This window comes from Ictidomys tridecemlineatus, chromosome 5 (assembly GCF_052094955.1).
Source record: "Ictidomys tridecemlineatus isolate mIctTri1 chromosome 5, mIctTri1.hap1, whole genome shotgun sequence".
NCBI lineage: Eukaryota > Metazoa > Chordata > Mammalia > Rodentia > Sciuridae > Ictidomys > Ictidomys tridecemlineatus.
In genome coordinates, this window is record NC_135481.1 from 37,919,274 (window position 1) to 37,944,012 (window position 24,739).

Below are 24,739 nucleotides of genomic sequence, written 5' to 3' on the forward strand. Positions count from 1 at the left end.
TATTAGTCAATATTAGACAAAAGTCTAATTTCTGAATCCATTAAATTAATTTTGAGGACTGTGTTTTGGCAGTGACTGTTGAAGTGAAGGGTCCCTATGAATATCTCACGCTTGAAGATTATCCATTGATGATTGTAAGTGAATTTATATTTTTAAGTTCAGTATTAGATGAGTTTAGCTTGAAAAATTGTCCACATTTTGTGGTAGTATTTTTTTTTTTTTTAATTTTTCCTGTGCAGCTTAGAAAATGTTTTTTGATGTTCTGTACTTAACTGTACTTGACTGTTACTTTGGGAGAGTTATTATACCCTGAGGGCCTCATTTTTTTAACCTGTAAAATGAAGAGGTTAATGACTTTCAGATTTGAGACTTAAAAAGTATTTCATAGATTGTGTTACACTTCATAGTCTTTCTAGGATCTAAAGTAGGGCAACAACCCTACAACCCTATAGTTGACAATGATACAACCCTATAGTTTCTGAGTCCACTCAAAATAACTAAGTAATGAAGGTTTCTCCTATTCATTTTGTATGTGTTTATAGGAACATGGCTATCTGATTACTCTCTTCTTCTTTCCCTTTAATAGTTTTCCCATTTTGTGTTTTGTGATCTCTTCAGTGTTCTTCTCATTTATATAAATTTGGATTGTGAGCTAAAAGAGAGCAGTCACCCTTAAGGATGAGTCCTTGTATACTCTGTCTCTGATCAAGAGGAGATAATTCTTCAACTTTTTTAGTATTACACTCCAAAAAAAAAAAATCATTTTCTTTCAAATGGAATGTAGGATATGTATATTTTTGTAGTTCGTTAAGACTTATAAAATGCGTAGCTCTTAGCCCTAATTCTCTTTTTCATCTCTTACCCAATTGGATGACAGTTCTTCATGGTGATGTGTATTGTCTATGTCCTGTTTGGTGTTCTGTGGCTGGCATGGTCTGCCTGCTACTGGAGAGATCTCCTGAGAATTCAGTTTTGGATTGGTGCTGTCATCTTTTTGGGAATGCTTGAGAAAGCTGTCTTCTATGCAGAATTTCAGAATATTCGATACAAAGGAGAGTCTGGTAAGTAATAAAAAAATTTACCAGTTTGAGTGATTGGTGAAATGTATAAAAATTTTCCTAAGGTCAGGAATAATTAAATAGGTTTACTTTTAAAATTAGCTAATTATTAGAATAATTTAAGCAGAATCACTATGATTGTGACTTTTCTTTTTGATCTTGTAATTTAAGGGATTAGTGATATAAGGATACCTTTACTGAAATATATTCACAAAATAGTTGCCATTTTTGGGAATGATTATTAACACCATTAAGTCTTAATTGCAATTGATATATAAGGCACCATTGTTGTTCTTTGTGATGCTGGTGATCAAACCTGGGGCCTCATACACACTAGCAAGTGCCCTACCACTGAGCTATATCCCAACCCTAAGGCACCATTATTATATACATCAAGAAAGAAAGTAGGGCTGGGGTTGTAGCTCAGTGGGAGAGCACTTGTCTAGCATGTGTAGGCACTGGATCTGATTCTCAGCACCACATAAAAATAAAACAAAAAATAAACAAAATAAAGATATTGTTCATTTACAACTAAAAAAAATTAAAAAGAAAGAAACAGTACCAATTTAAGAATGCCAGTAAGCTGCCATTGATAGTAGGGTACATTTGATTTCAAATATCTTAAAAAATATGGAGGAAAATTGCATCCAAGAATTGATAAAATGTAGGGATACCAAGAAAATAGGAAGTTGCTTTTATTTTATTAAGGTGAACTGGTTATATCAAGAGATTGCTTCTGTAGCTTTCAGTTCTTCCATCAGGACATTTGATTGTTAATAATTATTATTGCAAGATATTCTAATTAGATCTTTGAAAGGGCTTAAAGTAGTGGGTACAAAGTTGAAAATCAGACAGATGCATGTGTGTGCGTGTATGTTTTGTACTTTTCTATGTATAGCTATATTTTACTATTTTAAAAAATGGAGAAGAACTATCCTTGATACTACAAACATGTACAAATTGCCCATGTAGGGTGAGCTATTCTGTTAAGATTTTAGTGAAGTTGGGTAGGAGATGAGTTGAGCACATGTGAGTAAGATTTAAGAGATACAGCTTGTATGCTTTTAAAAATTGTGGAAGAGGTTTTCTTTTTTATTAGGACTTTATATCAGTGCTTATTCTGAAGAGCGTTAGTGATTTATATTCTGATATTGGAATTATGTCTTTTGTATAGTGCCATTTCTTGCTTTCTTTTTTATCGTAGTCCAAGGTGCCTTGATCCTTGCAGAGTTGCTCTCAGCAGTGAAACGCTCCCTGGCTCGAACCCTTGTCATCATAGTTAGTCTGGGATATGGCATAGTCAAGTAAGTAGTAATTTCCTGTATGAAAGAGCAAATTAAAATGATGACTAAAATAGTGTTGCAGGTTCCCCATATAGTAGTTCTGAAAGAAATGATTCTGAAATAAGAAAAGATATCTGGAATTTTGGAACATTGTAATTATTGGGAAAATATTACTATTTCATTTCACTGCTTCAAGTGCACCTGCAGAAAAAACCTGCTTTGTAACAAATAATTCTGAAATACCAAACTTGGAAAAAACTTAACAGTGACTTTACTCTTCCAAAAATTTTTTGCAAGTCAGACTTTTTGTTGTTGTTGAGAAGAACATTCTTACTGTAACTGTCTAAAATTTACTTTTATTTAAAAAATTTTTTATCGAGCACCTTCTATATTACTAGGCATTGTTCTAGGTCCTGAAAACAGAAGATTTGTTGAGAAAGGAGGCACATACAAAATTGAAATAAATGAGTTAAATAATTTTAGTCAGTGAAAAGTGCTATGGAGCAGAGAAAGGGGACAGGACATGCTAGGCAGGAGTTCAAGCTTAGGGTTGTAAATAGAATTCAAGGAATGCTTCACCTCCTGACATGTAAGCAGAGATATCTAGGAGGTAAGGGAGCTAGATGTGGACCCAAGGGAAGAGATGCTGAGATGGGATTAGATTGTGTATATTTTGAAGGTAGAGCCAATGGAATTTCCTAGTGAATCAGATTTGTTGTGATGTAAAAGAGAAGAGGAACCAAGGATGATGCCAACTGTTTTGGTCCAGTCAAGTGGCAGGAAGGAATTGACATTGGGAAGCAAACTGAAGACTGTTCTGAGGAGGGTTATTAATTGTATCAAATGCCCTCAGGTCAAGTAAGAGGATTGAGAATTAAACTTTGTCTTTAATTCCATGGAAGTGCTAATGACCTTGACAAGAACAGTGTTGGTGAAGTAGTAGGGACAAAAGCCCAATTGGAGGGAGTTCTAGAAAGAACTGGAGTTAGCTACATGTAGTAATTATTTGAAAGAGTTCAGCCTTAAGCAGGATTAGAGGAATGGGGATTTAATAACTTCTGCTATATGCCAGGAAATATTCAAGGTTTCTGAGATATACCAGTAGGAAAATTTCCCTCCCCTTAATGTTTTTCTAGTGTGTAACAAAAAATATACAAGGCTTTGACAGATGTGATTTAAGCAAGTGTGTTTAAGCAAGTGCATCTTAAACATTAGTGATTACCTGGTAATCTTGTTAAAATGCTAGATTCTGATTCAGTAGGATTTTTATTAAGTATTTAAGGCTTTCTATTTTTATACAGAATTTGTTCAAAAGACTTTTTGTATTTTGTTGGGAGTTTTTTTGTTTTGCTGTGCTAGGCATCTCATCCAGGGCCTGAAGCATGCTGAGGCAAGTGCTGTATCCTCCAGCTTTTGTTGGATTTTGAGCTTGCAAATACATTATTTGTTTAATTAAAGGTAGATAATAGGGTATTTGATGATACTAAGAAATTGTTGAAAAACATTTTTAGATTTGCTAATAGTACTGTAGTTATGTTTTTTAAAAAATGTTAACATACTGAAATGCACAAAAAGATATGGTATCCAGGATTTGCTTCAAGATAATAGGAAGAATGGGAAATGAGATGCTAGGTAAGTGCTCTACTACTGAGCTGCAACCACAGTTCTATAGGGATTTATTTTACTGCTTTTGAATATTTTTCAAAATTCTCTATAATAAAATTTTTTCTCAAATATAGTAACTAGAGACAGGATCTTAAGTTCTACTTTTCCCTATCTTGCTTTAAGGTCAGTTTGTTCTTATGAATTTTTCTCTCAGGTGAATCAGATGTGTGTTGCTCATCACTAGATTGTTAGCCTGTGCTAATTAACATAAGTTCCTCTGACTTTGCTTGTGTTAAGGTGTGTCCTGTGTGTACTCAACTTTTCCTTTGCTTCCTTTGTAGGCCTCGCCTTGGAGTCACTCTTCACAAGGTTGTGGTAGCAGGAGCCCTCTATCTTTTGTTTTCTGGCATGGAAGGGGTCCTCAGAGTTACAGGGGTCAGTATTGCTTACTCTGAATTTTTGTGGTCAGTTCACTTACGTCATTTTGGTCTTGAGAGGGGGAATTGGAAGTGTCTGTGGGTTTCTTTGCTTCTCTTACTTATGGGCTCTGATTTTTAAAATGTATGTATTTCTGATTTTCAAAATGTATATAGGTTTAATATCTTCTATCTGAAATATTTGAGACCAGAAGTTTTTGGACTTTAGAGTTCTTCGTATTTTAGAATATTTGCCTAAACTTTACTGGTTGAGCAACTCTCAAAATATTGCAAAAATCAGAATTCCAAAATATTCTAAAATCTGAAACTTTTTGAGGGTTACAGGTTTGGGAATTTTGGATGAGTGATGCTCAACCTGTATTTTTTTAAAAATCTATCTATTAGAGCTTTATAAATTTAATGTATGACCCAGAATGAATGCTTTCCCCCTGTCCCCACATTGGCAATTCTTCATTTCCTTTTCCTGGACATTCGTCTCCCATTCTTGAATAAGTAGCAACCATTGGAATCATGTACTTACTGGTTTAAATAGCAGTACTCTTTGCTTACCCAGCAATTTTAAAGATTTCCTTAAAATGGAACTAATTAAGTTTCACACCATCTTTATGAATTATTAAGTATTCCTTTTGCCAAGAAAGAAAACCAAAGCTCTGAGATCTGAGTGATAAAGAAATTTGTTACAAATTAAAAAAGAAAAGAAAAATAAATTTGTGTTAGAGGATTGAGGATGTAGTTCAGTGTTAGAACACTTGTTTGCATGTACGAAGTGCCCTGTATTCAATCCCCAGTGGCAAAAATAAAGAAAGTTATATTAGAGATGGAGCAATGTGGAAAAAAAAATTTGCCTCCCAGTGATTTTCCAATTATCTTCTTTTTTTTAATATTTATTTTTTAGTTGTAGTTGGACACAAAACCTTCATTTTTATTTATTTATTTTCATGTGGTATTGAGGATCGAATCCAGGGCCTCTCACATGCTAAGCGAGCACTCTACTGCTGAGCTGCAACCCCAGCCCTAATTATCTTCTTACTTGTTTAAAAATCAGATTCTATAAAAACTTACGAAATTTAAGGTGGTAAATTCTATAAACTTGGCTTTGTCCTCAATAAAACTGGGCTCATTAGGTTTTGCAATAAGTTTCTCCTTAAACATAACACTTTGTGATTGCAAATTTGTTTTTCAAACCTCACTGTCCTCTACACAATTTCCTTAGACTTTTAGCAACTTTAACCCTCTGTCAATTTCGTTTTCTTTCTTCTGCTGCTGCTATAGTATTTTTCTTATTCCTTGGCTCTGATAGTAAGCCTGGCCCTCTCAGCAATTGATGCCTGTATTATTTTATGGATATCCTTTCAATAATGTCCTGGTGACTGGGTTGTTAGGATTATATAAAAAGGATTTTGGATATCAACTGGTGAAAACTAGTAGCATCCTTTTGGGGACAGATAATTTGTTTGTAACACTTCATTAAAACAATTTTGGAAATCAATAATTTTTTTTGTATATTTCACACTAATTTGAAATATGAGAAGGCTTTTTAAGATGTTAGTAGAAATCACAATTATAGGAAATCAGATGTGATGGAGGTTATAAGTACTAGAAGTTTTTTGGTGTTGACACCTCTTACATGGATATTAATGTGTTGGGAACTCTGTGGTAGTTCCTTCTATGGTAGTTAGCAACAATTTCATTGTATTGAAATTGTAATTGACAGTTTGTGTGAAACACAGATATGGTTGTATGTTCTATGTGAAGGTTTGAAAGAAGGAAAGAATGGTTAGATGCCATGTGTTAGTCCTTTTTACTTTCTTTTAGCTGAAAAGCAAAGTCATTCCAGATTATATTAATGCAGAATCATATGCTGGTTTCTTCTCTGTGCCTCTTTAGCCATCTGTTTTTCACTACCTCTTGTTCTTTGTCTGCAGGCCCAGACTGATCTTGCTTCCTTGGCCTTTATCCCCTTGGCTTTCCTAGACACTGCCCTGTGCTGGTGGATATCCTTCTCATTGGCTTGTTTGATGGAGGTCCATTTTCTCCCTTTGGAGATGGGTTTCTGTTAATCTTTCTGCAAAGAGTTTACCAGTTTTATTAATTTCTCCTTAACCTGGGATATAGTGTATTTTAAGTCCTAACAACCTGAAGGTTCAGGTAAGCAGTTTGTTTGTTTGTTTAATTTTTTAAAATCATAAAAGTGGGCAACTGTGGACTGCACACAAAATAATAGCTTCTGGCTTTTCTTTTTTAAACAAGCATTTCACCTTGATTTTGGATTTGTTATTTGCTCACCTCACTTTGGTGTTAGAATCATGGCTACTCTGGTGCTGTTCCTTCTTTTAACCTCTACCAATTATTAAATGCTTTGAAACAAAAAGAGTTTGATCCATAAAATGTGGTTTCAGGAACTAATCAGGTGGTTTCATTCTTCTGAAACTTAAAGCAGGTTTAGCAAGTTTCTATTTGTACAGGATGACTGTTTTTTTCCTCATTCAAAAGTTGACTTGGGATTGTCTGAAGACTTTCACCCTTCAGAATAAATATTGATATTATTTACATGTAAAGTCAGCAGCAGTAAACAAGTTTCTGTTTTAATTTTTTTTTTTCCTGCTCCTTAAAGTTAAATATTTGTTCATTAGGGTATTGGCCTTCAATAGAGTTAAGGACTCAGGTTTTTGGACTTTTCTGGATTATTTTGAATTTATTTGGCTTCTATAGATTTGGACCTATGTGTGATTGCCAATATCATTGTCTTGATTGTGACTATTATGCAAAGTAGAATGTGAACAAAATTGTAATTTTGTGAATTTGAGTGGATTTTGATACAGCAAAATGTTTGCAATTGAAGTGTTCTGGGTGCAGATGACCAAAACTTTTCTAGATCAGTATCTTTCCTTTTGTGATTTGTGAACCCCTGTGAGTATTGAGAGGAGTAGAGAGGTAGGTGGGATTGGACCATGCAATAAGATAACACAGTGGCTAATTAACAGCCTTGGCTCTGATAAAGGGTAGAGCAAACTCCAGCTCCCTTATTTTTAGATCTGCTTCTCATTCTGAAAGTTGACATGGGAGTGGATATCCATCATCCATAGTTGTCATATCTCCTGTCTTTCTCTAGCAGTTCCACTTGGGAATGAAGATTGATCATTTTGGGAGCCTAATTGCCTGGGATTCTCAGACAGTTGTGGGGTCCTCTTAATTTATGGTAGCGTTGGCAAATGATTGCAGGTTCCAGTAGATGGCAGAAAGGGACCAAGTGTAGAACTATGGAAGGTTGTAGGCAGGAGTGTAAATTATGATCCTAGAGTGGGTTAGTCAGGCCAGTTGAGAATGGTTTCCAGTCTTAAAGAGTGAAGATGGTGTTAACTCCTTGTCCCTTGCTTCTTTCTCTTATCACTCTTTGTTTATTTCTTTTTTCATCTTTTAAAATTTGTTTTCCTAAAAAACTTGTTCCCATCTCTTTTTCTTTCTTTTTTAAATATATTTTCTCTTTTTCTTTATATTTTGCATTCTTATTTTATCTTGATTCTTATTTTATCTTTTCTTCTATGAAAATGATGACTTATTATCTTGGTAAGGTTTAGTATGCTTGTGAGATTAAGTGAAAATAAGACAGTTTAGGCTTCTGAGACTCATAACTATTGCTATAACCCCAGATTGTCCAAGAAACCTAAGGGTTATTTTGCAAGATTACTGTTTTTTTTTTTTTTTTCCTGAATGTTTTAATTCCTTGACCTGCAAACACATATTTATTAGCCTGACTCAAACAATGAAGTTATTAAAACTTCGGAGGAATATTGTAAAGCTCTCTCTGTATCGACATTTCACCAACACGCTTATCTTGGCAGTGGCAGGTAAGTCTGGGACTTTCTTCCTGTTGGTTAAATGTGATCTTGTGATCCTTTCACAGCAGAGATTCTTAATCTGAGAGGTCATAGGTAGGCATAGAAGTTTTGTGCATTTAATTTGAGGAAAAAGTTCTTGGCCCTTGTCAAATTCTCAAAAGCATCTATTGGTTTAAAAAAACAAACAAGATTACTAGCTGAAAATCAACTTAATATAATTTTACTTCTTACCATGTCCCTTTCCTACTTCCATTCTCTCTCTCTCAGGCATTTTTTTCCTTGAAAAAAGTTAACGTCAAACAGCATTTGGATTGTTTTTAAAAGATATTACCATCTGTTTATTTGATTTTAGTAAATGGTATAGAATTTTAGATTAGGGTACATTGCTCTTTTGGTACTTTACATATTTTGCTAAGTGTACATAAAATGCAGACATTAGGTAGACTGTAAACAAACTAGGCTAATTTGCAGACTTACTTTTTAGCCCTTTTACCAGGAATAGTGTGAGGTTTGTCCTTGATTGGAACTAATTCTTCTGTTTGTATTGCAGCCATTTTATCAACTGTTTTTTACTCATGTAACCAGCCTATGAAAAGTTAGCTCATTTTACTAAAAGTGAAAAAAAGAAAATAAAATATTGATATGGAAAAAGCCATATTTCCAATGCTTTTGTGCTAATTCTGAGAGTTACTGAAGTAGTCAGATAGTAAACAAAATTATCACAAAACTTTCTTTAAATGCAGAAAGTGTTGACAAGAGTATGTATCATGGACCTTGCTTATGGCAGATGTTCAGTAAATTAATATTGAATATATTTATGAAAATAACTGATAGAAAGTGATTGCATTGTATTGGAGATTAGTGGATGTGTGGAATTTTAATTGGGGGTGAAAATCATCATTGACCTGCTCTTATCAGGTTTTTTTATTTTATGTTAGCATCTATTGTGTTTATCATCTGGACAACCATGAAGTTCAGGATAGTGACTTGTCAATCGGTAAGTACACATTTGTAAATAGGGTACTGTTTTACGCATGATGATGATGTTGATGACCATGACAAAGTTCTTGTAAGGTAAGCACCATATAAGAAATTAGGGTGAGGTCTTCACTTTTCTCTTCCCAAAATTCTGTGCTCTCATGGTGCCATTGTATGATAGTTGTTTTTATTTGGTTTATTTGACTATCCCTGTGGTGGGAGAGAATGTTTTAAGTGATCACCACAGCCTGTCATAATCCAGGCTTACTTTAATTAAAAATTTCAAACCAGAGGTCCAATGTGCTGAATTTTAAGTATGTGTGAATAGTACTGATTTGAGTAGAAGCCCTGTCTTTAAGATCTGAGCACAAAGTCTGTAGCCAATAGGATTTTTTCCCCACATTTTTGAAATTGGTGAATTATAGTTGGCCAATAGGATTTATTTGGAGGCAGCTAAGACTCTGTTTTGGCAAAAAATGAAAATGAATATTATAAAGTATAAAACCTTATATTACTTTTTCTTACCCGAAATAAAACCCTTCTCCAAAGATTCTAAGAGCTGGTGAATTTGATGTTTCTGTTCAGATGGTGCCTTTTCTTTAAGCACAGTAAGCACTGCAAAGGAAGAAACTACATTTATTCACTTTGTATTCCTAGCACTTAGCGCATATCAAGCTCTTAGTAAATATAACATAAGTGATAAATAAGTTATCCTTGTTCTATGCCAAGGGCTTTGTGAACAAAGTATAAAGATAATAAATATAGACATTGTACTTTTCTCTACCTTCACTGTAGGACTGGCGGGAACTGTGGGTGGACGATGCCATCTGGCGGTTGCTGTTCTCCATGATCCTCTTCGTCATCATGGTTCTCTGGCGGCCATCAGCAAATAATCAGAGGTTCTTGGACTCTCTTACTTATTCTGCTAATGGTTAAATAGCTATTTCATGAAATAGGAGTGGTGCTTTAGAGTAGTTTGTCAGGGCTGTGTCATATAGTGGAAGAAATGTAGGGACTGGTATCAATTGAATTGGGTTCCTCTCTTGGCTTTCCTTAATTTGCTTTGTGATTTTGGCATACTGTCTCTTTTCATTTCTCTGGGTCTCAGTTTCCTTTTCATATAATGATGACGAATTATATCAAATGATATGAGGTCCCTTTCAAATCTGACATCTTCTGATAATTATATAGGTAAATGACAGTCTCTTCTGTCAGCTGTCCAGAAGAAAAGACAAATTTCTGTAGGCCCTACCCAACTCACTTTATAACAGTAGGGTAAAATGAAGACTTAAGCGATTGACTTAGGAATTAAAAATCCACATGTGAATTCACTTTGTTCAACTACATACAAATCTCTGTTATTAAAGATTTGCCTGTTATTATTTTGTGAATATCCATGCCTTTGTTTCTCTTTTGTTTGTTTTTTTAAAAACCCTTCTGTCCTCTTTTTTAGTTAGACAGTTAAGAGCTTATATTAAACAGTCACACCAAAGAAGGAAAGGTAAATAACTGAACAGCTCTTTTTTATGAAATGGGGTCTTGTGGTATTGCTCATTCTGTCCTCAAACTCAAAATCCTCCTGCTTCACACTCCTGAGTAGCTGGAATTATGGGGGACACCTCTGTGTCCAGTTTGAACAACGAATTTTTTAAAAAAAATACTTTTTAGTTGTAGATGGACACAATACTTTTATTTTATTTGTTTATTTTTATGTTGTGCTGGGGATTGAACCCAGTGCTTCATGCATGCTAGGCTCTACCATTGAGCCACAACCCGGTCCCTTTTAACAGCTAATTTTATAATTAAATATTGCAATGAAAGAAAGTCAAGGGGCTGGGGTTATGGCTCAGCAGTAGAGCACTTGCCTCGCACATGCAAGGCCCTGGGTTTGATCCTCAGCACCACATATAAACAAATAAAATAAAGTATAAAAAAAGTTAAAAAAAAAAAAAGAAAGTCAAGTAACAGAAAAGCCATGCAAGAAAATAGAGGAGATCTGAAATCTCACTATTCAAAAAGAATATATAGATGTTTTGGGGACTCTCCTTTTAAATCTGTCTATTTTTAGATAATACTGGTGACTTGCTAGCAATGTCTGTATTTAAAATGCTTTGCTTCCTTGTTCTTTTAAAAAAGTTTTGTATTATCTCCCCTTTCCCTTTTCTTTTAAACATTGCCTCCATTCCCCATGACTTCAGTGTTATTTGTAGCTTAATGTGGTATATCCTTTCCCATTTTATTCCCTATTCAAGTTAGAATCTTCTTTTACTCACCTTTCTCCTTTCTTTTCCTTCTCTTTCTCCGTTTCCCCCTTTCCTCCTTTCTTTTTCCTCTCTTCCTCCCTTTCTGCCTGTTTTTCCTTCCTGGATTTTTCTTTTTGTCTTTTTTCCTTCTCTCCTTTTCTCCTGCTTTTCTTCCTTTTCTGGTTGTCAGTCTTACTATATTGCTAGGCAAACCTAGAACTCGTGGGCTCAAGCAGTCCTCCTGCTTCCATCCCTGGAATAGCTGGGACTACAGGCCCCACTACCATACCTGGATCATCCCATTTTCTAATAACTATTTAAAGACTTCCACTCTGCTAGAGCAAGTCCCCTAACTCTCCCCTCTTGATTTCCCCCTTCTTTTATCCATTCTCTTTTTACAAATCATTCTAATCTTTGCTCTTTATGGTTTCAGTATAGTTTTTCCCTTTTGAAGTGATTTAGAGGTGGCTGTAACTACTCAGCAAGAGCCCAAACTTGACACAGTGTCAGATAGGCCTACATCCAAGTTGGCCCATCATAAGGATCTACTCCAACATTCTTCCTTATTTTCATTTTAGTTATTACAAAAACAATAACTAAGGTGTTATACATTTTTCTTCTTTCTTGTTACTTTTCATTTTTTTATACATCCATCAAGCCAACTCCCCAGGAGTTGAGCCATTCTTTCTAAATTTTGTTGGTAATTTTTAATTCCAATAATGATAATAGCACAGCTGCAATTCCATATCATGGCTGACCCTATGCCAGTATGGGATTCAAAGGTTCACTATCTCCCAACCTCCTATTCCTTATTTTATTTTAATTTTTTTAATGTTTTTTTCCTAGTTGTCAATGGACCTTTATTTTATTTATTTATATGGGGTGCTGAGAATCGAACCCAGTAACTCACACATGCTAGGCAAGTGTTCTACCACTGAGCTACAGCCCTAGCACTTATCCTTTATTTTATTAAACAGCATGTTTCGGTGAGTCAGGATCTGACTTCTGACTCCAACTATCCATAGTTAGCTGAACTACAAAGTCCATTGGGACAGTCCCCATAAGACAGCTTTCCCTTCTGACCTCAATTGCAAGCCTGGAGGTTCCCAAAACCGGTTTTAGCTTTGATCATTTGCTAGGACTCACAAAACTTAGTGAAAGCTGGTAATGCTCATAGCTACCTATGATTTATTACACAGGAAAGGTACAAATACAAGAGAAGAAACACATGGGGCAGAGTTCAGGAAGAGCCTAAACAGAAACTTGTCATAATTGTGTCCTCATAGAGTGATGGATGATATTACTTATTCCCAGCTGTAGTATGTAACAGTACATATAGAGTATTGCCATCCAGGGTACTCACCTGAACCTTTGGTGTCCAGAGTTTTTAGTGAGATTTATTCAGGTAGTGTCCTCCTGAAAGCTGGGCTAATACCTTTAGTCTCCAGTTCTACAGAGGTTGGAACAGATGTGGTGGAGCCAAAGCCTCTATCATAAATCACACTATTGAACTGTCTTTATCCAGATCTCCCAGGCAAACAAAAACATTCCCATCAGGCCTGATATTTCAGTGCTACAGAGATTACTTCATAGTAGTCAAGGGGAATGGTCAGACCACTGTTGGTTATATAAGGTTAATTTTTCATGATACACTGGCACATAATTCAATATTTAATTAGTGTGCTTCAAATCACTGAGTTAAAGGGTATGTATATTTTTAACTTTGAAAGTATTTTTTGGATTGCATTCTCATAAAGAACCTGAAACAAATTGTGTATATAATAGTAATAGGAGAGAAGCTTTTCTCTCTGCCCTTCTACATCTCCCTATTACATTAATTTTTGAACGTATAGTGGATAAGAGTTAATATTTAGTGTGATTTTTATTTGCACTTATATTTGAGCTTTTGAAAATATTTTATATATTAACAGTCATTTAGTTTTGTGAATTAGCCTGTTATTGCTGGCTTATTTTTTATTGGCTTACTGATCATTGTTTTGGTCCATTTTAATAAAATGCCACCGACTGGGTAATTTATAATGAAGAGAAATTCCTTGACTCACTGATCAGGAGGCTGAGAAGTCCCAAGATCAAGGTTGCCAGCATCTGGTGAGGGCCTTCTTACTGTGTCATCACGTGGTGAAGACATAAAGGAAGAGGGAGAGCCCACTTGCAAAAGCATTTCTTATAACAGGATCAGTCCATTAACCAGGGTATAACCCTCACAATCTAAACATCTCCCATTAAACCCCATCTCAAATACTGTTGCTCTGAGAATGAAATGAAATTCTCACAAGTTTTAGAGGGGACAGACATTTCAAATCATAGCAGTCATTTATGTATTGATTTGTAGTAATTCCTAATATGTTTTAAGAGCCAATATTTTCTTTGTTGTACTGAAGATATTCATTACCTTTTAATTTTTCTGTGCTGTTTTTGTCATATAAAAATGCAGAAATAGGAAGTCACATTTGTCATTTTTTCCTTTATGGATTTTACATTTTGTATCTTGTTTTAAAAAAATTCTTTCCTAACCTAAGGTGAGGTCAGAAGGTTATTTTAAATTCACCATCAAAGTTTTCATTCACCAAGAATTGTTTGTGTTCTCTTTTTTTTTTTTTATAATATTTATTTTTTAGTTTTCGGCGGACACAACATCTTTATTTGTATGTGGTGCTGAGGATCAAACCCAGGCCGTGCGCATGCCAGGCGAGCACGCTACCGCTTGAGCCACATCCCCAGCCCATGTTTGTGTTCTCTTTTTCCATTATTTTGCTTCTTCAGCAGTATCCTGGTTTAATTACATAACTTCCTGACAACTCTTGGTATCTGGAGTACCTAAACCTCTATCCCTAATCTTTTTTAAAAATGTTAATTTTAAAAATTAATATGCTTGTTTAATTCAAGGAAAACTTTAAAAAGATTTTGATTAGAATTTAGTTGAATTATTGAATTAATGAGGGGATATTATATCCTTTTTTATAATTCCATCTTTGGATATGTTATTTCCATTCTTTTAGTGCTTCATTTATGTTTTTTAATTTTTTATATGAATGAAAGCTTCAAAAATATTACATATGGTTTTTCCAAATATGTAGGAATGCTGTTGACTTCCCCCTCCCCCCATCCCAACTCCACTTGCTCCCTGTACGGGGGATTGAAAACAGGGGTGCTCTATCATTAAGCTACATCCTCAGCCTTTTTAAATTTTGAGACAGGATCTCGTTAAACTACCAAGCTTGGCCTTGACTTGGAATCCCCTTGCCTCATCCTCCTGAGTAGCTGGGATTTCAGGCAGGTGCCACTGCACCCAGCTAAATGCTGTTGATACGTTATCTTGTTACTTCTGACAATTTCTAAATTTTACCTCAGATGGGTTTTTGTCTAAAGTAATCATAATGTTTATTCCTTAACAAATCATCTTCCTACCTTTTTCTGATTCTTATTATATTGGTTAGGTCTTCCTATGTAACATTGAATAGAGGTGGTGAGATGAGTCTCCTTATTCTGATTTTAGATGCAGTCAGGTATTATCATTAACTATGATATTTACCATGACATTTGTTAACCTTTAACAAGTGACAGGCATTCTGAATTTCTAGCTTATTAAAGAGTTTTCATGATGAAAGGAAGATTTAAAGACAAAGCAGAATGAAAATATTAGGGTAACAAAATTGAACGTACATAATGAGGTCAAAGCTAAAGCTGAGGCAGCTACTTTACTGAGTCACTTAAAGAGGTGTGAGGGAGCGGCATCAGAGGTGTACCAAACCAGACCTTCATCTTATGAGCTTCCCACTTGGAAACAAGTTTTATATTACCTGCAAAACACAAGATTAGGCTTTCCTTAATTCTCAGTTTGAAGGCTGAGATTGTAAATTAAATGAAAATTTACTTTGTATGATATGTAGCCTTACAGAGTGCTTTGCTAAAAGTTTCAGGTATTAGGCTGGTGTCCTGGCTCAGTGGTAGAGCACTTCCCTGCATGTGTGAAGCACTGGTTTGATTCTCAGCACCACATATAAATAAATGAATTAAACAAAGGTCTATCAACAACTAAAAATACATATAAAAATAAGAGTTAAAAAAGAAGTTTCATGTATTGTTTTAAGCACAAAAACCTCTGTGAGTGTTTTAAGGAATACTCTATTATCCCCACGTACAAATGAGGAAACCTAGGAGTACAAAGAGATTAAGTAACTTGTCTGAAGGTTCCTGGTAGCCTGCACTCATAAGTATGGTACTCTTCTGCTTCTCTTTTGCTAATATAGATATTTAAGAGCTTTCTGAAGGGAAAAATTAGTATTCCCTAAACTGATTTTTGTGAATTTTACTGCAATTGCAATTATTTAAGTCCTGTAAAATTCAGATAATAGCTGGGAATGCTGGCACAATCCCACCTACTAGGGAGACTGAGGTAGGAAGAGCACAAGTTCAAGACTAACCTCGGCAACTTAGTGAGGTCCTGTCTCCGAATAAAAAGCTAAAAAGGACTAGGGATGTAGCTCAGTGGTAAAGTGCCCCTGGGTTTAATTGCCAGTACTGGGGGGTGGGGGTAATCCAGATAGTAGAACAGTTTTTGTAGTTTTCTAATTTTTCTTTCTATTCTGACATTGTTCCATCAGGTTTGCCTTCTCACCATTGTCTGAAGAAGAGGAGGAAGATGAACAAAAAGAACCTATGCTGAAAGAAAGCTTTGGTAGTGATAAAATTTACCTTTTGTGTTTTAAATATTTTTTCATATAGTCTATTATTATTTTATAACAGTTTTGTTCCTGAATTTGGTATGTGGTAAAGTTAGGTAAAGAGCAAATAAGAGTATAAGTTTTAAGGGTTTTTGTGTGTGTGTGTGTGTGTGTGTGTGTGTGTGTGTGTGTGTGTGTGTGGTGTATGGTCGTGCTGGGGATTGAGCCCAGGACCTTATGCATATTAGGCAAGTGCTCTACCACCTAGCTATTCCCCAGTCAGTATATAAGTTTTAAGATGAAGCCATGATAAATTGATTAAATATTTCCACATTAAATGTCCAGTTTACTTTCTAGAAACAAGCTAGAAATTTAGCTTTGAACTCCTCAGTATAAATGTAAAGATGGAGAGATATCTGTTATATAATTCACAGAGATAGCTTAAAATAAAGCTCTGAATTCAATTTTATATTCATTGCTGGTCTATTGACAAAGTTGACATATCTTTGGTTGTTTTTTTTTTTCTCTTTCTCTTTCTTTTCTTGTACAGAGGGGATGAAAATGAGAGGTACCAAACAAGAACCTAATGGAAATAGTAAGGTAAATAAAGCAGTAAGTATCACTTTTTTCCCCCCCTTTCCTCTTTGATTTTTGCATGGCCTTTTAGCCTTGGGTAAAGCCCAGCAGTTATGGTTACATCTTAATGATTTTTGTATCTATCCTATAATTAGGCTTACTTTACAATCTTATTTATCACATTTACATTTCTAAAAACAGGCAGCAAGAGAGACTAGGGTCTAGGTATCTTTAACTAGATGATATGCTACTATATTTTGAAAAAATACTAGACCAATCTGATTGTTCTGTTTAGTGGTTTTCATCAGTGAAGTGATAGTTCCTTTAATAACCTGATGTCTTTTTTTGTGGTAAAGACCTAATGTTTTGTTCTAAAAATTGAGTATTCATTTTTTATAGGAGGGCTTTAGAATTTAGTCCAACCTTAAGGGGCAAAGCCTGCATGAAACAAACTATTAGGCTGAGCTAGAGTTGTAGTTCAGTGCTAGAGCACTTGCCTAGCACATGTGAGGCAATGGGTTCCATCTTCAGCACTACATTAATAAATAAATGAATAAATAAATAAAATAGTGTGTCTATCCATCTGCAACTAAAAATATTATTTTAAAAAACACTATTAGGCCACTGAGAAGAGAACATTTAAGGCTGTAGACATTATTTTATATTTCTGTTACATGATTTTTAAAGACAAAATTATTTTATTCTACCCAGAGTAAGTAGGCAAGAAAAAGAAGAAAAAGGTATCTAAGTTGGAAAGGAAGTTAATTTGTTTCTGTTCACAGGTGACATTATCTTACGTATAGAAACTGTTAAAGACTCCACCAAAAAACTATTAAAACTAACAAATTTCAGTAAAGTTTCAGGATTCAAAATCAGCATACCAAAATCAGTTTCATTTCTGTATACTGGCATTGAACTATGTGAGAGATAAATCAAGAAAGAAATACTTTTTACAATAGCTGCAGAAAAATAAATTACTCAAAAATAAGCTTAACCAAGGAAGTAAAAAAACTGCATACTGAACACCATAAACTATTGATGAAAGAAATTTCAGAAGACACAAATAAATGGAAAGATAATTTGTATTCATTGAATTAGAAGACTTAATATTGTTACAATGCTCATACCACCCAAAGCAGTCAGTGCAGTCCATATCAAAATTCCAATGACATTTTTTATAGAAATAGAAAAAATAATCCTAGAATTTATAAAAGAACCACAAAAGATCCCTAATAACTAGAGTACACTTGAGCAAAAAGAACAAAGCTGGAGACATTATACAGTCTGACTTTAAAATGTACTATACAGATCTGGGAATGTAACTCAGTAGACCTTATGTTTAGCATATATAGGCCCTGGATTTGAGCCCCAGCTTACCACCCTGCTGCCTGGCTGGGAAGAGGGGGAAAAAAAAAAACAAAAACCTGCTGTGCGGTAATATCAAAACAGCATGGGGGCTGGGTTGTGGCTCAGTGGTAGAATGCTTGTCTGGCATGTGCAAGGCACTGGGTTCAATTCTCCACACCACATATAAATAAGTAAATAAAATAAAGGTCCATGAAAAACTAATAAAAAATAAAATAAAAAAACAGCATGGTACTGGCATAAAAATAGACACATAGACCAGTGGAACATAATTGAAAGCCTAGAAGTAAATTCATGCCTTATGGTCACTTGGTTCTCTACAAAGATACCACGGACCCCAGATAGGGAAAGGATAGTTTTTTAAAATAAATGGTGTTGGGAAAACTGGAAAGACATATGCAGAAGAATGAAATTTGACCCTTGTGTCATACCATATATATAAGTCTTCAGAATGGATTAAGGACTTAAACACACACCTGAAACTGTAAAACTACTGGGAGAGAAGTACTCTATAATATTAATCTGGGTAATGATTTTTTTTTAATATGACTTGAAAAGTGCAGGTCACAAAAGCAAAAATAAAGAAAGGGAATTATCTTAAACTAAAAATAGTTTCTAAGGTAAATAGCAGGTGAAAAGACACCTTATAGGCTGAGAGTAAATATTTGTGAACCATACATCTGAGGGGGTTAATATGCAGTTTATAGGGTGGGATTATGGCTCAGTGGTAGAGCGCTTGACTAGCATGTGTGAGGCCCTGGGTTCGATTCTCAGCACCACATATGAATAAATAAAATAAACGTCCATTGCCAACTAAGCAAAGTATTTTTTTAAAAATATGCAATTTATATAAGGATCTCAGACAACTCAATAGCAAGAAAACAACCCCATAAAAAAACAAGATTAGACATTTCTCAAAATAATTCAAATACAAATAAGTATGTGAAAAAAAATGCTCATCATCATAATCAAGAATTGAGAATTAAAACCATAATGAAATATCTCCTCACACCCTTTAGAGTGGCTATTGTCAAAAGGACAAAAGATGGGTTGGGGATGGTGGTTGGGAATTTGGCTCAGTGGTCGAATGCCCGTGAGTTCAATCCCCAGTACCAATTTAAAAAAAAAAAAAAAAAGGACAAAAGATGAGCATGTGGCTTGTGGAGTAAAGGGAATCCTTGCACACTGTTGGTAAGAATGTAAGTTAGTATCACCGTTATGAAAACCAATAGAGAAGTTTCTCAAAAATTGAACTATATGATCCAGCTTGGTATGATCCTACTAGGTATATTTTCAAAGGAAATCACTATCGAATTCCCATGTTCATTGCAGCATTCATAATAGCAATTATATAGAATCAACCAAAGTGTTACTGGACGAGTGGATTATGAAAATGTGTATATATGCAGTTTAATACTGATCAGTCTTAAAATAAGAAACTTTGTCATTCTCAATAACATTGATGAACCTGGAAGACAATTTGTTAAGTGAAATAAGCCAGGCACAGGAAAACAATACTTCATGATCTCTCTTCTATAAGGAATCCAAAAATGTTGAATTCATAGAAGTAAGGGTAGAGCAATGGTTACCAGGAAAAACAATGGGTAGTGGGGACATTTGGGAGAAATTAGTTGAAGATAATTAAAAATTTTTTTTAATAATTTGACTTTCCTATTAGAAGTCTCATTTGTTATATGAATGTACTACTTAGAATTAAAAAAGATTAAAGATCTTAAAACATATTTTTACTTGATGTATTACGCAGTGTGTTTTAATAACAATTGGTGTTATATTCCCAGCAGGAAGATGATTTGAAGTGGGTAGAAGAGAATGTTCCTTCTTCTGTGACAGATGTGTAAGTGTTTGAATCATTACTATTACTGTAAGGATCCTATTTCAAAGTTAGTACTACTTATTTGTTTTAAATGAAAGAGCTGAGGAGTATAATAATGAGAATTTAAAATGTTGAAGAATGATTTTAGTAGATAAGAAATAATGTACAAAAGAAATAATTGGGATTAATCATTCAGATGACATTTCAGCTTAGAAAGATTTAGCTATAGATCTTCCCAAAATCAATGAGTTAGTACTTTTGAAATTTTTGAGTTTCTTTCCAGAGCTGTAATATTAATGAAATATTGATTCTATCATATTGTAGAACATGTTTATTGTTTTCTATACAATTCTAGTAAACTCTGATTCTTGTTTATTTTATTTGCTTTTTTTCTCCCCTTAGAGGGTGTGTTAATAAGATACAAATCTTAGTTAAATCACAAGAAAGCTTAAGTTAGGTATATTTTCAAAGGAAATCACTATGTTGAAGAGATACCCGCATTCCCATGTTCATACTGGGCATGGTATGGCCTGTAATCCAAGCAGCTTGGGAGGCAGGAGGATTGCAAGTTCAAAGTCAGCATTAGCAATTTAGCAAGGCCCAAAGCAACTTAGTGAGACCCTGTCTCAAAATAAAATATAAAAAGGGTTGGGGATGTGCCCCAAGGTTTAATACCTGTTAACAACAACAACAACAAAAAAAAATCATTATTCCACTTTTTTGAACCATTTACGGCTTTATTTTACATTGTTCAATTTAGTGTTTTTCTCTCTGCAGAGCACTTCCGGCCCTTCTGGATTCAGATGAGGTTAGTAATCATATGTGTATTAAGTCTTTGGATCTTGTGATTTACTAGCAAGTCATGAATCCTTTGTTTAGGGAGATTCTATTTATTTTTACTCAGTGTGGACTAAAGAACTATAATTGGTAGAGACGAAAGGAATAAGAATGGAAATACAAGGTTTCATTTTTTATTTTCACCTTTGTTTATTTTTACGTGGTGCTGAGGATCGAACCTAGTGCTTCATACATGTGAGGTGAACACTCTACCATTGAGCCACAGCCCCATCCCCAAGAAGGTTTCATTTCTTTATGTCTGTCTAGCATGTCCCCTTTTTTTCTTTTCCAGAATAATATGTTCAGACTTGAAGATGTTTTTGCTTAAATTGAGTAAAAAATACTGTCTCTAGGAAATAAAAATTTTATCTGAATGTAGCTAAATTTGGCAAAATAATAAAAAGTTTGAGAAAGGAATACAGTAGACAAAATGTAAATTATTTTGTTATCTCTTATATTTCATGTTCCTATGTCACTACCATTTTAGACGATGAAGATCATAATTAGTACTGCTAATGTTCATGTTGATTTTTAAGATTTAATATGACTCCATATAGTTCAATTAAGAGGCTTCACATGAAGTCTTATTTAAGAATTGTGGCCTGGGTTCATAGGAATTAGTTTTAAAACCTATTTTGAATGTTAGATTACTCTACAATGTCTTGATTTCAGAAAGCCTTCTAGAAATATCTTTTCTGATTCTGACTCATTTTATTGAACTGGATACTAAAAATGATTTGTTCATTTTCCACTGACCTGCTGTGTAACACTGCATACAGTGTCAAATTCTTTAGCTATTCTATTAGTTGAAATAATTGAGACTGTTAACATTGAGATTTGAACCTATCCACATAGCACTTTGCTTTCTGTGGTGTATTTTGCAGTTCTGAGGTCTCTATCATGGGGTCTTTCTCTTCTAATTATTTTCTATCAGCGTTTTCCTTTGGTTTTAATTCTCTAGCCATGCTGTATTCCAACCAGAGGTCTGACTGCATGAAACCTGATTGTGCCATTCATGGAAATAAAGGGTTTACCACTATATTTTTGGTGGCCTGATAACAATCATCTGTTAATGTTTTTTTTTTAATATTTATTTTTTAGTTGTACACAATACCTTTATTTTGTTTATTTTTATGTGGTGCTGAGGATCTAACCCAGGACCCATGTACTCTACCGCTGAGCCACAACCCCAGCCCATGTTTTTTTTAATTTAAATTTTTTCATTTGTTGTTTTTAGATACACATGACAGTAGGGCATGTTTTGACATGTTGTACATACATGGGGTGCAGCCCATTACAATTTTGATCCCATTCTTGTGGTTGAACATGATGTGGAGTTAACTGGTCATGTATTCATATGTGAGCATAGAAAAGTTATGTGTGAATCATTCTGCTATCTTTCTCATTCCCATTCCCCTCCCTTCCCTCCCTTGTTATGGATGAGCATCCACATATCAGAGAGAACATTTGGTCTTTGGTTTTTTGGGGATTGGCTTATCTTACTTAGAATGATAGTCTCAAGTTTCGTCCACTTACTGGCAAATGCCATTTCTTCTTTATGGGTGAGTAATATTCCATTGTGTATACATACCACATTTCCTTTATTCATTCATCTATTGAAGGGCACCTAGGTTGGTTCCATAGCTTAGCTATTGTGAATTGAGCTGCTATAAATATTGATGTGACTGCATCACTGTAGTGTGCTGATTTTAAATCCTTTGGGTATAAACTGGGGAGTGGGATAGCTAGGTTCCATTCCAAGTTTTCTGAGGAATCTCCATACTCCTTTCCAGAATGGTTGCACCAATTTGCAGTCCCACCAGCATTCTAGAACTTAGTCCCAAACTTTAATGTTTATTCAGAACCTTTTAAAAAGTGAGATTTTTGTGTGTATGTGTGTATCTGTATTTCTGACTAAAACAATGGAAGGCTAAACCAAAAATTACTAAACAATATCTACAGCAGAGGGAGAAGAGAAGGTGGAATGTAGCGAAGCTAGATTTTTTTATAATTTTAGCTTTGGAGCTACATAACTGTTTTGTGTAATTAAAAAACAAAATTAAGGGTTGGGGTGTGAGTCAGTGGTAGAGCACTTTCCTGGCCTATGTGAGGCCCTGCATTTGATTCCTAGCACTGAAAAGAAAAATCATATTTAAAACTACAGATTTCAGGGTACCACCCCAGAATCACCGAATCAGAATCTCTGCATGGGAACCTTTTTCCTCATGTTTTTGTCAACATTTACTGTCACTTGTATTCTTGATAATTGCTTTTCTGGCTGGAGTGAGATGGAATCTCGGTTTAGTTTTAATTTGCATTTCTCTAATTGCTAGAGATGTTGAACATTTTTTCGTATATATTTTTGACCATTTGTATTTCTTCTTTTGTGAAGTGCCTTTTCAGTTCCTTTGCTCATTTATTGACTGGGTTATTTGTGGTTTTTTGGTGTTAAGTGTTTTGAGTTCTTTTTATATTCTGGAGATGAATGCTGTATCTGAGGTATAGGTGTTCATGTTTTCTTTCTTTTTTTAATATTTATTTTTTAGTTGTAGTTGGACACAATACCTTTATTTGTTTTTATGTGGTGCTGAGGATCAAACCCAGGGCCTCGAGTTTGCTAAGCAAGTGCGCTACCACTGAGCCACAACGCCAGCCCTCATGTTTTCTTTTATGAATAAATTATGTGGGACTTTGCAAGTGTATGTGACAGTGAGGCTTTGTGTGTGGAGGGGGGTAAGAAAATATAACAATAAGATCTACCCTCCTTAAAACATTTTTTAGTCTACATTACAGTATTGCTAAGTATAAGCACATTGTTACGCATTAAATTTATAGAAATTCTTGTTTAACTGAAATTTACACCTGTTAAATAGCAGCCTCTCCTTTCGCCTCCTCTAGCTCATGGCATCTGTCATTCTACTTTTCATGCATTTGACTATTTTAGATACCTCATACTAAGTGGATTCATGAAGTACTTGTCTTCTATGATGTGCTTATTTCACTTAACATAAGCTCCTGAAAGTTCACCCATGGCAGGATTTCTTTCTCTTTTTAAAACTGAATTAATTGTATTCTATGGGGTGTGTGTGTGTGTACACACACGCGCTATATCTGACATTTTTCTTATTAATTCCATTGTGAATAGTGCTGCAGTGAACACAGATATACAGATATCTCTTTGAGATGCTGCTTTTAGTTCTTTTCAGAAGTGGGATTCTGGATCATAAAAGTAGTTCTGTTTTTAATTTTATGAGGAACCTGCTATTTTCTGTAGTTACAATACCATTTTACATTCTTACCAACAGAACTCAAGGATCCATTTTCTCCACAGTCTTGCCACTACATGTTATTTTTTGCTTTTTGATAATGGCTACCTTAATAGTTATAAGGTGATAGCTCATTGTGGTTTTGATTTGCATTTCCCTGATGATTTGTGATGCTGATCATTTCACACACACACACACACACACACACACACACACACACACACACACACGCCTCTATCTGTTGGTCATTTTTCCATTTTTAAACTTAATTGATTTTTTTGCTGTTGAGTTTTAAGAATTTCTGGTATTAACCCCATATCAGATGCATAATTTGCAACTATATTCCCCTATCCCGTATATTGCTTCTCATGCTCTCATTTCCTGTGCAGTGCAGAGGCTTTTCAGTTTGAGTTCTTTGGGTCTATTTTTATTCTTCTTGCCTGCGCTTTTGGTGTATATCCAAGAAATTGTTGCCAATATTAGTGTCAAGAATCTTATTTTTTTTTTCTCCTAGGAGTTTTATAGTTTCAGATATTAGTTTTAAGTCTTTAATCTGTTTTGTACATAAGATTATGTACATAAGATTCAAGCTTATTAAAATCAAAGAGATTTTGCATGTGGATATCAAGTTTTTCCAGTACCATTTATTGAAGAACCTATCCTTTCCTCATTGTATAGACTTTATAGCCTTTTCAGAGATCATATACTGTGTGTGTGCAGGTTTTATTTCTGG

General features: G+C 34.7%; 1 protein-coding gene across 4 annotated transcripts in view; it reads left to right on the forward strand.

The window, feature by feature from the left end:
• Tmem87a (transmembrane protein 87A) overlaps nucleotides 1–24,739 on the forward strand; it is a 60,963-nt gene that overhangs the window by 31,017 nt on the left and 5,207 nt on the right. The window contains exons 8-19 of one of the 4 annotated variants that reach the window (XM_005316452.5): nucleotides 73–134; nucleotides 878–1,061; nucleotides 2,263–2,362; nucleotides 4,288–4,381; nucleotides 5,656–5,727; nucleotides 8,123–8,231; nucleotides 9,161–9,219; nucleotides 9,996–10,099; nucleotides 16,069–16,142; nucleotides 16,679–16,740; nucleotides 19,869–19,924; nucleotides 20,681–20,711. In XM_005316452.5, the coding sequence (XP_005316509.1) occupies nucleotides 73–134; nucleotides 878–1,061; nucleotides 2,263–2,362; nucleotides 4,288–4,381; nucleotides 5,656–5,727; nucleotides 8,123–8,231; nucleotides 9,161–9,219; nucleotides 9,996–10,099; nucleotides 16,069–16,142; nucleotides 16,679–16,740; nucleotides 19,869–19,924; nucleotides 20,681–20,711 (1,007 nt within the window). Of the gene's footprint in view, nucleotides 1–56; nucleotides 135–877; nucleotides 1,062–2,262; nucleotides 2,363–4,287; nucleotides 4,382–5,655; nucleotides 5,728–6,308; nucleotides 6,378–8,122; nucleotides 8,232–9,160; nucleotides 9,220–9,995; nucleotides 10,100–16,068; nucleotides 16,143–16,678; nucleotides 16,741–19,868; nucleotides 19,925–20,680; nucleotides 20,712–24,739 lie in introns of those variants that run through there. The other 3 variants (XM_013359035.4, XM_005316453.4, XM_078048940.1) reach the window with 3 other exon arrangements.